Source organism: Apostichopus japonicus, chromosome 19, assembly GCF_037975245.1.
Source record: "Apostichopus japonicus isolate 1M-3 chromosome 19, ASM3797524v1, whole genome shotgun sequence".
Lineage (NCBI taxonomy): Eukaryota > Metazoa > Echinodermata > Holothuroidea > Aspidochirotida > Stichopodidae > Apostichopus > Apostichopus japonicus.
The window spans coordinates 28913193-28928905 of NC_092579.1; the positions used below are offsets into that span (position 1 = coordinate 28913193).

At 39.8% G+C, this 15713-nt stretch overlaps 2 protein-coding genes across 3 annotated transcripts; one reads left to right on the forward strand and one right to left on the reverse strand.

Moving 5' to 3' along the window:
- Nucleotides 1-493: 493 nt before the first annotated feature.
- LOC139960525 (uncharacterized) lies at nucleotides 494-11674 on the forward strand. The gene is made up of 6 exons (XM_071958952.1): nucleotides 494-765; nucleotides 1818-1881; nucleotides 3186-3316; nucleotides 4052-4099; nucleotides 4602-4649; nucleotides 6562-11674. Exons 1-6 carry the CDS (start codon nucleotides 714-716, stop codon nucleotides 6627-6629), a joined length of 411 nt encoding a protein of 136 aa, XP_071815053.1. The 5' UTR covers nucleotides 494-713; the 3' UTR covers nucleotides 6630-11674.
- LOC139960522 (uncharacterized) lies at nucleotides 10398-14574 on the reverse strand. 2 transcript variants are annotated; one of them, XR_011790552.1, is made up of 3 exons: nucleotides 14035-14574; nucleotides 13213-13588; nucleotides 10398-11830 (listed from the first exon to the last, which is right to left on the reverse strand). XR_011790552.1 is itself a non-coding variant. In XM_071958948.1 (2 exons), exons 1-2 carry the CDS (start codon nucleotides 14457-14459, stop codon nucleotides 13315-13317), a joined length of 699 nt encoding a protein of 232 aa, XP_071815049.1. In that variant the 5' UTR covers nucleotides 14460-14574; the 3' UTR covers nucleotides 10398-13314. The 2 variants fall into 2 exon arrangements, 1 of the variants encoding a protein (XP_071815049.1); XM_071958948.1 differs by having other exon boundaries at nucleotides 10398-13588.
- Nucleotides 14575-15713: the final 1139 nt, after the last annotated feature.

Here is a 15713-nt window from a genome sequence, read left to right on the forward strand (position 1 = left end):
AACCACTGAGCTTATAACACTTCCCAAGACTTCCATCCAAGACGACGAAAAATAACCTGTATCTCAGCTATTCTAAAACTTCCAGCCTTCCAGTAATTTGCAAAGGTAATAATAACTTTCGTTTTCGATAGAATGACGGTATAAATATGATATACATATAGAGAGTGTGGTAACTGGTAATACTTAGAACCTTGCAATTAGCTGAAAACTATTGTTTTTATTTTTAGCATATTGGCTTAAATATCATTTCTGTCCGGACATGCCCTAGAACATGTAGCTCCATGCTCAGAAAGCTGAACTAAACACTGTATCCAGTTTCTGTATGATACCGAAAGATGGCGACTGTATTTCAGTGGGCCCAGGGCCGTATATCTAAATATACGACTCTTGAAAGGGCCAAACCAACTCCTGGGTAAAACTGGATCTAATAGAGGTCGCTATGCAACCTTTCCAGTCCTACTATAGGATCTGTATTTCCAGTAAGAGCCATATCTCTATATACGGCTCTTATCTGTTTCCTTCTCAATGTGTTTTGAATCTTTTACCTTGAAACGATTACGCAATATTTGATACAGAGCCTACCGCCGCGGTACCGTGAGTTACATATCAAAGCGATCAGGTTGGTCTTTTTCATGAATTCGATGAACGTAGCGAATCGCTGATATTTTTACTACGAAACGGGCCGTCCATTTAAATCTGCTTCCTTTGTAATTATGTACAACGTCTCTCGAGGACCTAGCAAGTTCACTGTGCAGAGCAGACGAGGTAAAATAGTTTCTTGTGTGGTTGGTTTCACATTCTATAACAATATGAGTGAAAGTGACTTAGCCTAACGTTGAATTAGAACTTAAGCCTACGCCTAACAAGTTAGTACTACAGTAGGCTACACTACATAATATGATTAGACGGCCCATATGAGACTTGATCCCTTCCATACTATGACCTAGCATGCATACGATAACCCGTTTCGAAGGAAAATGTAGGCAATAAATTATCCAGTATGGCATCGCAAAATGCTGTACAAAATGGCAAATCGTTATCCAACTTAGTGATGGGCCTACACTAGAGATGTATGGCAGAAACTACAGTATATCATATGAGACATGAGTGTTCAAAATATGAGAGCTCAATATTTGAACACAAAATTATTCCCTGAAGTGATCTTCTAACCATGGTATGGTGCTAAGTGTAATCTTAGTAGTGTTCGCAAAATATATCAAGCAAAGGCATCCCATGAACAACTAGTACAAGTTGACTGTAGAAGATTATGTGTGAGCAACACATATACATGTATAAAGGTAGCATCCCAAGTGGGACACATTTTATGGCAGTCAGTGCTGAATCAGCATTCTTAATGTGTAGGCCTAGTTCAGCTTTGGTTGCAAAGCATCTGATGGGTGATTAAAGTATGTATATATGTTTTTTAGATCCTCTTGCACGCAGGAACTCGCGACAAAGCCATCATTGGCTTATCAAAGCCGCAAGCTGACCGAAGTCAGTCTCTTACATTCATATTTAACGTCCATGATTATGAATTGTTAATTGTCAACAACTCTGTAACTGGAGGACATACCTTAATCTTGGAGTGACTCGAACTTGGGACCTTATGATTGAAGGCACCGGTTGGCGTTAACCACTGAGCTAACACTCCATTGGAGTGGAACCTTAAGCTCTGATAGTAGGGGCCTAGTTCTATTTAATGGACAACGAATGTTTGCCTAAGATCAACCTACAAAGGCATGGTCAAATGGGCTACTTTTAGTACATTATTATACCTTTTGACCACACATTATCTTTGTATACATCTATCTTTGCAGCTGGTCAGCTTGACCCATCCTTTGAACAGAGAAACGGAAAGGCAGATCCACGGCAAAATATGAGGTATTGTTCATGACCTCTCAACTTTATGACTTCCTGTCTCTCCTTGGTTTCCTTCATTTCTTTCCTTTCACAACATCGATAAAGAACCTACGTTATCTTCCCTACTCATCATATGTACTTTTCTAATGATGTATCATAGGCACCCGTTATTGGATTTCAATCCTGTTCTGTTCATATGGGATAATAGATTTAATTTTAGTTCATCGATTTAGACCGAGAAAGTGGAAGCCATGCATCAGTGGTGTATGTAGAACTTATAGAGCATTTTATTTGCACAAAGAATGCTAGATAAGTGCCAGATAGTGTGATGAGATCACCAGAACAGGGGCAGAAAGAAGTTAGTCCGTTCTTAGCACATGGCTAAGAAGATCATAGATGAGAGCTACAGCATCAGCTGTGATATGAAACCATGGTCTATTATGTTACGCAGTTAGATACAGGTTGTAGTTATTTTTAGGTGTTGTTGTCGGAGTGGGAAAGGAATCGGCAGAAGAGAAAGTAGACGAAAGGGCAGTTATATGTCCATAGAAATATAATAGAATTGTCTTTGTAATTTACATCAAAATTATACAAAAAAACCACAACGTACCGGTACTTGCAATCTTAGGGCTTAAGCTAATGCACGCAGAGGTACCTCCTTTTGTTAGTGTCAGGTGGTGTTGGTCTGGCCGCTTGGTACGAGACTGGTTAGTGCGCTTTCCACAGGTTAGTATTTATAAATGTTCAGGTAAGAAGGGTATTAATTCTGATTGATTACGATAGAGATGTCGGTGCTGGGCAGAGTTACAGGAAATGGAAATTTAGGGTTGTTACAAAATGAAATGCAGACAGGTTCACATGTTACGGCAAGAAGGAATAATTCAAACAGCAACAGCCGAAGATCACAGAGGCTGCGTCATGGAAACAAGAAACCATGTGGAACTGTCCGTTATATAGGGATGACTTAAGTTCAGCCGACCGTAACCGCACCTTGGTAATTAGCATGGCGTAGCTTGACAATGAAGGAATCCAGACCAGCCACATACTTAGATCAATGGTAAACACGGTATACAGACACACAAGCAAATTGACTTTCCATTACAATTATTATATATTCTATGTAGTATCTAGGAAGCAAGAAATTGACAGAAACTTTACTATTGGTATTTTTACTGGCAAGCTGGAACCAAAATATATGTGCACGAATTTTGGCCGTTGGCAAAAAAGCTTACCTCGACTGTATTTTCTATGTCGACTGGCTCTGGGTATCACTCAGATGTGTTAAATAATTTCATGACATTTATGGAACCTTTCGTTTTCTTCAGTTTCCAGTCCCAAGCAGTGCCTACCTTCCATCAGCAACAGAGCAGCAAACGACATGACAACAGATTTTACAACAGAGGCGACCATCAATTTACAACCAATCACCTTGACATAGTGAAACTGCTTTCTGATGGTATGGATTGCTTTAAATACTTTTTCAAAGTAAACCCATAATTGATTGATTGTTTTGAAGTCAAAACTCTCTGTGTATTTTATTAGGGGTGGGGGGGGAGGGGTTACTCTTACTGACCTTGTAAAATTGTGAGGGTAAGTCGGCAATTATGATTATGGATCGATTCGTCCAACTCAGCATCATAGAGAAACGTTGTACTCAAAGCCCAAGGGGCCAAGCCGCAGTGAATTAATCAGGTCATCCATCCGGAGTCTGTGCATGCAAAGTTCTTCCATACCACCCTCATTTAAATACAATAAAATTTCGACTGTCTCACCATTTCTCAACAATTCCAAGCCTTACGTGTTTTGATTCTGTACAACGTGGTATTTTATACAGATTAATCATGTCTAAACTAATTGTGAAAAACCTTGGCAAGAGAATCATACTGGAACAACAATGATTGCACCGCAAGGTTTTCTATCAATGCCATCAAATCCAGGGACTCGAGAGATTATTCAACCAGAAAAGATAAATGCATTAGAAGTAGTAGTCCACTGCAGACTGGACTCAGAATAATGGACAGGTTAGATGTTGCTTGTCATATAGTAGCTTTTTGCTTTTGACTTTTTGTGGTTCAGAAGAGCAGTGTGAATTGGCACTATGGCAATATCCCAGTCAATGTGGCAGTCAGTTATCTCAAGGATTTAAAGTTTTGTTTTTCTAATTGGACTGACTTCCTCTTCCTCCCTGTAGACTGGAAGCAAACAGAAAGAGAGCTGCTTGATTACAAACGTGGTAAAGGTAAGTCTTAGTACCAGAGGCTTTTTTTGGTTTCCATGATAATCGTAACCTATCCATTCATGATGGCGTATGTGTGTATGTTTGTGTGAGTGCGTTTGTGATGCCCGGCTTGTTAACACGATATCTCAAGAAGGGAAGTTCAGACCAATTTCATATATAGTGTGTAGAAGTACCACATCGAGTACAAGAAGCCCATTGTTTGTAGTGGAGGTCAAAGGTCATTTGGGGTCACCAGGGAACAACACATACTTCAATAAAGGTCACCCCTGTTGTATCGACACCAAACCTGCATACTTTACGGATGACATAACCCCTTTAGTCCACCATTCAACTTGTTCACTGGCATATGTATGTGTGTGTCTATGTGTGTGTCACATGTCTATGTGCATGCTGGAGGTTTAGATCATCTTTTAATCGCTCGGCTCAGGAGGTGAAGCTGATGAAGTGATTGCTTTGCTTTTTCTCTTAAAGTTCCTTGACACCTCATTCTGTTTATCTGCAGGCAATAAAGTGGTTGAAGAACACGTTTGCAAAGAGGACAATCTACGAAGTAAGTCAATATTTCTGTCCTTACATTTATTGGTTTTCTGGAGGGGGGGGGGGTTTAGAGAAGGGGGACGGTGGGTGGGTAACACACCAGGTTATTGAGCATGGTGAACACAAAGAGATAGATGTAAGGGGATTAGTAGACAAAGGATGGAGAGAAGAAAGAAACCAACAGGGGAAGAGGAGAGGTAGGAGATAAACTGTTGAGGGACAAAGAGAGGATTAAGGGAAGAGTTTAGAGAATAAAACTAGAGAAGGGCAAAGACAGAAGGGTGTGGAGCAAAAAGGGTGAAGAGAGCTACAAGAAGAGGAGTGACAGACGGGGTGGGGTTGAACAAGGGGATAAGGAGGGGGGACAGAAGAAAAGTTAGTTTCGTTTTCGTTTATTTTATTTGTTTTTGTCACAACATATATACAACAAATGTAGCGAATACCGATAGTGATTGAATGTGAAAGGAAGTGCATCAAGAAACCCTTGTGGGCTTATGTCCTTCCTGAGTGTTGAGTCCATTAGGTTGAATGGAGCGAAGGTGTTGCATCCACAGTCTCTCTCTGCTGATTTGTACTAAGTCAGGGCGGATCCCATTTAGGAACATGTCATTAATGGTATGATTGGGAAGGTTAAAGTGTTCTCCAACCGGGTTCTCAATCTTCATGGTGTTGTCTGTGGATCTGTGAACATAAAACAGCTTCTTGAGGGTGGTTTTGGTTTCACCAACATACTTAGAGACTTGCTTGACACTCCCTGGGTTTGAAAGTAACAATGTACAGGGCAGGAAGTCTGCGGTTAAAGGGAGCATTTATTTAAATCGATTTGAAATCTGTTCTGTCCAATATGTAACCACGTATTTCTTTCTAATAGTGCAACTGTTATCTGTTGCTCTGTCCGAATGTCTGATACAACTTTTTTACATACAGTAAAAGGAGGGGGGGGGGGGGGCGTGTGAATCAAAAGTTAACAAAATTCTGATGACCTTTATAAAGCCAAGTATGATATTTAATTGTTAACATCAGTTTGTACAGGAATAGTAACAGTATTAATATTTTATATTAATATTTAATATTAATATGTAGCTCAATTGGGTCCATTGCTCACTCCCTACTGTCTGTATGCTTTTCTGTGATTCAGTCAAAAGCCTTTTCTGTGCTCTGAGCTAAGGCCGGATTAACGAATGGGCAACATGGGCAGTTGCCTGTGGGCCTCCACAACAAGGGGCCTCCACATAAAAAATATAAGGGAAATGTAGGCTGACACGTATCATCAAAATCAAACTGTGTGCGTTTTACGTCATCTACATATACGAAAGCCATATTCAATTGTAATTGTATCTCTTTGTGAATGATAGAAACAGCTAAGTGGTTGTTTTCCTGGCATTGCAAAGCACACGTCGGCAGAAACATGATTGGCCTAATATTTAAAGTCATCAATCTCAACGTCTATTTTCTGTAGAACTAGGTTAGTGGTTGGTTTTGAAACGTTGCAGTACACCCTCACACTGCGCCTGTCATCACCTTCCGCTAGGTTCCTGCCCCCAACTGATTTATTTTACTTAAAAAATACTGCACCATTTTGCATCTAAGCACCCTTAATTATTCAAAAAAATCCAAAGGGGAGGGGACACCCCCTCCCCTTAGACCTCTCCAGGACGGCGATCACTGGGGTGCTTTGGGTCTCCACTACCGAACGTTGCCCACGGGCCTCCAAATGTCTAAATACGGCCCTGTCTGAGCTTGAAAGTTTGGGCCATTGAATGACACGTTATCAATGATTAGAAATTAGTTCATGCCCCTAATAAGTCATATGTATTTAGAGTTAGTTCATGTCCTCTAGTAAAGTCTTCATCTCTATCTTCTCACTCTATTTTCATTTAAGATCCAAGATTAAGCCAGTTTCTTTCTTTTCCCTGCCCTTCTAGACTTTAAACCAATCGACCTTGCTCAGCTTTCACTCAGCCAAATTCAGTTCGACGATCACATCTCTTGATGAAACGCCTGCACCAATGAGTCTTGGTTACGTACAGATGTGAGGGAGGAATGATGCGGTTGCCAAGTGTACAAAAGCTTACCAGTTTTTAAACCTCCAGTGTCACTGGGGACCATTCATTGCAAAATAGAAAATCTATTTATTCAGAGTTTATATCATTCAAATTCATTTTGTGGTCACATGACCAGTCTATTCTCCACATGGCATTTAAATGAAAGATGAAGTGAATGTATTTTTGAGTGGAAAAAACGAAACGAACAAAATATATGAAATTTTGTGTTCTTTTGGTGTAAACCTTTTAATTAGTCATTGCAAAGCTAATGAAGATGCAGAAACAATGACAAAATCACCATCTTTTATATGAGATAGATTCTTGCTAATGCAGCTCATGGCTTAAAGGGTGTGAAGACTCACGCAAAAAGAAACGTCTAATGCCTGTACTCTGACCTAGTTTTGAATGAGCTGTAACAAAATTGTTAGACACCACCATCGATCCCAGAAAATACACACACAGCTTGCTACCGTCGGTAATTAGACACTAGTGTACAGTCAGTATATACAGCTGCGGTCAATACCCACAGCACAGTGTATAAACAATACAGCGATGGACATCTCATGTCCAGCTAAAGATAACAAGGTATCACTTTTCATGACTGTACTGTCTGCATTTTGTAGTGACACGAACAAAACGTCACTTGCAAGCAACAGAAAGTTAACTTTTTCAGATGGCCGCACACGGTTTGGGGCGAGTCTTCAATGCCTTTAAAACTTATTGTCACTAGACTACCTACCAGCAAGCCTTGCAGACTAATTGGTAAAAAGAGGTCATTTTACGACCAAGGCAGGTCAGTAACGTTATCTCAAGAAAATTTCCCATGATAGCGTGCTATAATTTGGGTCTATACAGCAGCCTTTAATATTCAGGAGATGAAAACCAAGAACATGCTGGCACATCTACACATCATGGGGCATTTATCTACCAAGTGATTTAACTTGTGTTTGTTGAGATATCATGTTTTCAAGCTCTTTTGACATCTCCCATTAAGCCCCACACATCTTGAATATTAATAAGGTAAAAATTGTAGTTGCAAAGACCATGTACTTACATCATCATACCAATATACGAACTTAATCGGATCTAAGGTTGCAGCGATAATGACATTTTAAGAATTTAACATCAATATTCATGTCATGGGAACCAAATCCAACAGGGATAGCTACACACATGGGGCATCTACCTACCATGTATGACATTGATTCAACTCGTCGTTGAGATATCGTGTTCACAAGCTAGCCGTCACACGTTCACACATACTGGCACACACGCCAGCAATGGTTAGTGAACCTTCGTCATAGTAACCAAACACCTCTTGGGGTACATTGGATGTATGTTTGGCATATGGAACACCAGATTAACATTTATTCAATGATTACAGATATCTCTAATTCATTTCCAGATATCTCTAATTGAAACATATTTGAGATATATATATTTGAGATATATATATGAATTAGAGATATCCAAAATTCAATTAGAGATATCTAGAATACAATTAGTGATATCCAAAACTGAATTAGAGATATCTAGAATTCGAATTAGTGATATCCAACTTCCAGATATCTCTAATACGAATTCTTGATATCTATAATTCAATTTTGGATATCTCTAATTTGAAATCATGAAATCAATTTTGGATATCTCAAATTATTTTCTTGATATCTCAAATTCAATTTTGGATATCTCTAATTCAATTCGAGATAACTTTAAATAATGTTTCCTTTTTGGATATCTTAAAATCAATTTGGGATATCTTAAATAAATTCAAGATATTGAAAATGCAATTTCTGATATCTCAAATTGAAGATATCTTCAACAATTAGAGATATCTTTAATTTAATTCGAGATATCTGAAATTAATTGAAGATTATCTCTAATTATGTATAGTTATGAATAAATGTTAACATGGCGTTCCATACAAGCGTAGTATAGCTTTCTTCCAATAATATGATTTGTCCAACGGCGTGACTACTTGTACACCTTTTACTTGCAAAGCATCGAAAAGTCGTGATGGATCAAGATACGATGGAAGATCTGGTTCATATGATTACGACAGTGGCTACTCTAGAAATCCACCCTAATGAGATATCCAAGGTTCCCCATAACTGGTCTCTCTGGACCAATCTTTTAGAAATAATTTTATCTTCCAGGTTTAATGGGTACTATTCACCAAAGACAATCTTTCCCAAGCTCTCTTCCAATGGTAGTTTTTATTTTTGATAGCAAAATTATGGGGAAACAGAAAGAAGAGTGCCTCTCTTAAATTGGCTCTACATCTGATAGGTGTGCTATGGAGTATTGACCAAAGTTGAGCAGAGTGGTTTAAAAGTAGCTTATATGTGTAGTTTCATTTCTTCAGCAATATTGGTACTAACTTTATGATGCTATGGTATGGGGAATAATTCCGGTTCAGAAGGAAACCATCTTTATCTCAAACAGAGACATGATCCTCTGTGGTACTTGCAGTTACACCTTTAGTCAAATACCTATTGACGATTTATTCGTACCTATGGTTTCATGGTTATCTTGGAAATAAAATATTTACCTTCAATGGCAAAACTAATTGGACCTTTGTTGATGCAGAGTACTGAAAAATGTAATAGCTAATTTAATGCATGGTTTTTGTTTTTTAATGGTATACACATTTTTGACTTATCTGCTGTCATCATTTCCTAGTGACATTAAACCTGTACAAGCAGAGTTGTCACACACAAAGTGTCCTTGGTGTGTAGCATATTTGCATTAACATTTGGAAATTTCTAGTTTTCTTGGCTGGTCGGTTTTGATTTCAAAATAACGAACAGTTAAGATTTTGTTTATGTAACTCATGTGTCTTATTAAGAAGAAAGTATCTGTGGTCAACATCTAAAGAAAATAAAAGTCAAGTATTAAGTAGTTACTCGCTGATTGACATTCTTGAAGATACATCATATTCTTGCTTCAAATGATTTCTTGCGATCTTATGTTGTCTCTGACTGAGATCTTAAGGGTACAGCGAGTTGGTACTTACTGGAAAAGATGTCACTTACTGGAAAAGAAGTTTCAACTTTTCAAGTCTAACTAATTGCCTTAAGCAACTTGACTTGTCTTTTATTTATATTATTTTTTAACTGCAGAAGAATAACCTTAAACTAAACAATCATTCCTGGCATCTTTATGCAATATCAGGCGTGTTTGTATGCCAGTGAGCGATTTCACGCGATAGCGTTACTTTAATTCAGATATCTGTAAACAGTATGAACTACATGCATTATGACCGATATGTCAGCACCAACCATATAAAGTCTGCAGAGCCCCCCTATTGGTATGTCTGTTAAGGTGAGTGGGACGTAGACCAGCTGGTCCTTCACATCTGATGCCAACGTGCAGGTATGATATATTGTACGTCGGCGTGCTAATGCTATTAAATATGGATGAAGTTGCATCATCTGGTTATGTCACCAATTGGCTGTCCCTGTTGTTGTGTTCCCTTACAACCATGATGTTTGCCCTTAACCACCGAGTCGGGAAATTTCAGAATGTTCTGCTGCCCCCATGGACCACGAATTGTCACAAGACTGCAGCAGCAGCAGATGGGTCTTTACACCATAAACTTCCCATCTACACAGTACATGTACCGAAACTCCACTCGCCAACAACTCACGGACTCATGAAAACACCAAACTGGAGAGACCCTACAGTAAGAGTGTGGAAACATCAAGGAGATTTGTTTTTCTCAAATCAAAATATATTCAGAATTAAAAATAAAATAAAGCGCTGTCGACTCGTATCAAATCCACAGTTCTTCCAACATGTACTTCTACGCACATACGCAATTGAAACATCACAACAGTGGGAAAAAATATTAAAAATATAGTTAGCTGCAGGTACAGACGTTAACATGAATTTGGCAGTGAACAAAGGAATTGGTGTGTGCTAATAAGGCCTACACAAGACTTGTTGGGGATACTCAGTTGTCTTCTCTTTCAATGAAGAAGTTTCAGTGGACCAATGTGTGCATGCTCGTCCCTCACCCCTTTGCAAACAACCTAGTGCTTTGGTCATATCAAAGGGTTTCCCTAAGGGTGTCAACTGTCTTGAGATTGTTTGTGTCCAGTATGACCATCCAAGGTAATCTATATGACACCGGACTGAATGAAGCAGGGTCTTCATTTACTTCCTCTGCAACCTCCTTCAAAGGTCACCTGATGCAAGTACCGTGACAAGTATTGTTAACCCTGGGTAATATTGCAAAGCATGTTTTGGGCTTGAAAAGTGCATGGTACCTGATGATGGATAGGAAAATAAACACTCTTCACTGCAAGTTTGTTGTTAACATTGTAATCAATATGCATTTACAAGTGATCACTTAAAGGTATACCAGCATCTGAGGTTTAAAATATACACAATACATTGCAAGTCAACAGAAACACTGTGCTATCCCAAATATCTTGACAGCTTCTTGCATTGCTGGGATACCAAAATGGAATCTATTCCCATTTGAACCCAATTCAAAAGTAGTGAATTGTGTGAGTTTATATCAAGACAAAAAGAATGACTGAAGAAAGCATCAAGTTTCACACCGTGTTTGTGTCTCATAGCTTTTGTGTATTATACATATTTCAAACCTCGTGCCTCGGTCTCCCTTCGATACTTGCCAACTGGACTAAAAGAGCAAAACCCGATCTGGAAGGTCTGCATTGTACAAAAACGAGCCCCAAATCTGCCTGACAACGGCTGCTGCCCTCACCGCCAATTTCGCCAAATCACACCACCATGTCTCCTGTTCTGCAGCAGACTTTCACTATTTCATTAAACTATTACTCAAACTCTCTTTCTCTCGCTCTGCAAGGTCCCCCACAGCTACTGTATTGTCACCAAACTTTCTGCAGTGGTACACCAGCAGGTAGGTTGACAGCACACCCCGCCTGCAAAAATCACCAACTTTGAACACCAACTGCTGCAGTAACTGTCTCTGGCAGCAACAGCAGCACGGCCATTTTCTCCCTACCAGCACTTAACCTTGAAACAGCGGGCGCCAGCAACAGCAGCAGCTACAACCCCAACACCAATTGATCAGCCACGACACGATGCAGCTTTCCTCTTAACAACTTTTACACCTTACAATCTCCGTCACCAACACTTATCACCAACCTGGATTGCCCTAGCGTATAAAAACAGTGAAGAAGAAAAAATTAATGGCATGTGATGATGACAAAAAGTACAATGTTATATTGATACTACAAAAGCCTTTAATTAACTCTCTTCACAAAATCACAATTTATAATTAAAGGTAAAAGAGAAAAACATAAAAAAAAGGAAGAAAAAATGAAGACACTTAAAATGTTTCTACAATATGAATTACTGATATCCAGTAAACTAATTTACAATGTTCCCCCACCCCCATGCAACCCCCCCCCTTTCAGGTCATTCTTCCCTTATAGTGGTGCTTGCATATAGCCTAAGCAATCTGCTCCATTCATGAGAGTGAACCCCGCAAGGGCCAAAGTAAGTAATAGAGGGTCCTCACCATTCCCCCACGACCAGAAATTTGTAAAGAGCACCATCAAAATTTTAACATGAATCTTGCTGGATGAGCAAGTTTTCAAAAAACCGGGTCTCAAGAATATATGGACAACATGAAATATTGATAATAACCAATTTTGACTGCTAACATATTTTTTTCCTAATTTATTGATGAAAAAGAAGGGGATTAAAATATTTTACAAATGTTTAAGCAGCTTTGCTTTGTCACACCTGAAGTTGTTGTTCTTTCTGCTTGATAGATTTACAATATAATGTACAAACACACCTGCAATAAGTTCTAGCTAGAAACCTGACAAGTTTAGAAGCAGTCTGGCTATAACACAAGGAAGCTGGAAATCCAAAACAGATTTCGATCATGTCAGAACAAGGAGAGAGTCAACATTGCATATGTACAGAACAGAATATGGACATGAATGCCATAAAGAGTTTATTGCAACTGCTGTGCTGCAACAACAATCTGTTGTGACGTCACCACCCAAGATTCTTTGTCAAAAGCATTTCGATTCTAAGACAAACCCCTGGATAAAGGACCACTTATCAGACAGTGCAAACAAATGCATACTATGTAGTACATTGGGCATACACAAGGTATTTAATTGTTCATATTCAGTCCACAGGGAGAAGATTTGGACCTTGTTGGTGTCTGATCTCAGGCTTAAAATTACAAAAGGAAAGAAAATGCACATTTAACAAAAGAGGTATGATGAATGAAAAGAGACACAGATGTTCCATTACAAACAGTAATCATTTCTACATAGTGAATCTCTAACAAACAAGTGAAAATGCAACAAAAAGAACTTGATTTTAAGTTTGAAATACTGTAACCATGGAAATGGTTAGCTATGGAAAAACATCCAGGCTTTTTTTCTGCAGATAGCTAAAGTTCCATCCAAAAATCTTTCTTATCATTCACACAAAATATCGGGCATATTTCATTCTCTTAATCTTACTTAAGTTCCAAATATAACGATACTAAAAAACAAAAAGATTTACAAATACCATGAGTCCTGTCATCCTTGATATATTCTCCATCAAGAGGTCTCACATGCTAGCAGTCATACGAGGAACTGACGTATTCTTTCAGATGCCAGCTTATTGCATTCATTCTGCAGGTGAGCGCGAGCGTGATCGTGAGCGAGATCTTGATCTGGACTTCTGGGGCGATGGACTTCGGTTCCTTTGCGGCGACTGTGACTTTGACCTTGAGTGCGATCTCTTTACTGGAGATGAACCTCTTGGTGGGCTCCTGGATTTGCTTCTGGATACTGATCTTCTCCTTGGTGACCTCCTTGGAGATCTGCGTGGGGACCTACGTGGAGACCTAGAGCGTGATCTTGAGTAACTTTTGCGGCGGCGTGGGGACCTGGATCTTGATCTTTAAAAAAAAATAAGAATAGTTTGTTGAAATAGTTTTTTTGGCTAATTTAACACCCTATTATCGTGCAATTTAACTTTGCTGCTGTAAAAGTAGCCTAATTGTGAAATGCAAGAATCTGACCATCAAATGATACTTTTTAAGAAAAGTAGCCCAAGAAGAGACTCAACACTAAACTCACACATCTTGATCCGCTCTCAACCCCATATCTCTTTGACAGTCCGAGTCCATATTATCCAGCCTATAATCGTATGGCCATGGCGAGGCAATCCCTTGGAAAGGGAATAGCCTAGGCTAGATATGAATGCTAGTTGCTACTAGCCTACTCATGACCCAGTGAATGATGGGACTTCATCCAAACTGTGAAAAGAGTAAGAACTAGCATTGTCTCTTATGCTGGTAACCTAAGCCTAACAAGTTACAATAAAAGCAAAATGAATACAAACCTTCTCCTTGAGTCCCTTGACTGGTGTCGCCTGCCGCCGCCATAGCCTCCACCACCACCACCACCGCCGCCGCCGCCATACCGGTTGCCGTAACCGCGATCATATTGCCCTCGGTAATTATATGGTGGTGGTCTGCTTGGTCGGCCATATTTAGCCTTCTGCACTCGCAATTCGCGATCCTCAAATATTTCTCCGTGGAGATCATCCATGGCTTCTTCTGCATCTCTTTTCTCGTAAAACCTTACAAAGGCAAACCCACGACTTTCCTTTGTGAAACGATCCCGTGGAATATACACGTCACCAACTCGGCCATACTTAGAAAACAAATGCTCTAGATCCTCAGGTTTTGTTCCATATGATAGATTATCGACCTTAAGAGATATCATGTTTTCTGCGTCTGGTGGTGGTCTTCCATATCCAGACATTTTGGCAGATATTCGGTAACGATGTGATGTGATTTAGGTGGATTTCTGTAGAGCAACTGAGCGTCGTTCTTCTCCTTTTCAGAGTAATGGCGGAAGAGGGCGTTCCATGGATGACTATAACTGGCGATGGAAATCTGCTATTTGCAGGATCAGCTATACAAAAAGAAAGTGTCGTTGGCACGCGAAAGTTGTAAATAATAGTACAGCGTTGAAAAGAGAAAGATTTTTAAATTGATTCCATCATCCACATTCGAACAGAAATCGAACAAAAATGTCTTGGCCTTTATTCACTCGATTTGGCCGGTAAATACTCTAAATATGATCGGTTGTGATACAGAAAAACTGGCAACCTAGCTGTAGGCTGTAAACTTCAAACTGGTGTCACACTGTGACACCATCGTATTGTTTGTCTTGTACTATCACTGACTACTGCCACAGTGCCACGGATTTGACTATAGGCTTCTCTGCTTGAATAATTTCTTCACAACGAATCAATATAAGGCTAATCATATGCAGTATTAAGAACATTCTAATGTAATTTTACATGGCTAAAATCTCGGCCGATGTGATAAAAATTTGAAAGCTCTGAAGCCTCTAAGGTCCACCATATTGTGGATCCCCTGGACCCTACGCAGACAGCGGTCAATAAACTGTTCAATTTGGGTATAAAGACACATTCATAACAATAACGCTACCGTGGTTTCAAGTGTTTAGGAATTGGGCATATTGCACAAGTATACCAAAATGACTGGTCGAGCTCGAAACTTCCCCCTCGAACACTCGAACTCTTTGCCTCCACCCCCTCACCCCCCTGGAGAAAATATATGGTAAGGCCACTGTCCACACTCATCACATTGACAGGGTTTCAAATAAGCTACTGAGTAGCTTTTCAAAACTGTAGAAGAACAAGATTTCCATGACATCAAATAGCGCGTGTACAATAGGTTTCAACTTACACATTTGTCAAGGACTAATGGCGTTGAGTCCCTGTTCGAAGGAACAGAAAAGAGGTGACAATTACAAGTCTTCCCTCGTGATTCCCTGAACACACACCAGACAAGGTTTGGTCATGCAAGTTGCCCGTACATCAACATGCAGTGGCGTATAGCCACGGGCGGTGGTGGTTGGGGTGCGATACCCCTCCCGCCTCCCACCTCCCGCCTCCCGCCTCCCGCCTCCCGCCTCCCGCCTCCCACCTCCCACCTCCCACCTCCCACCTCCCACCTCCCACCTCCCACACGAAAAAACATGTAC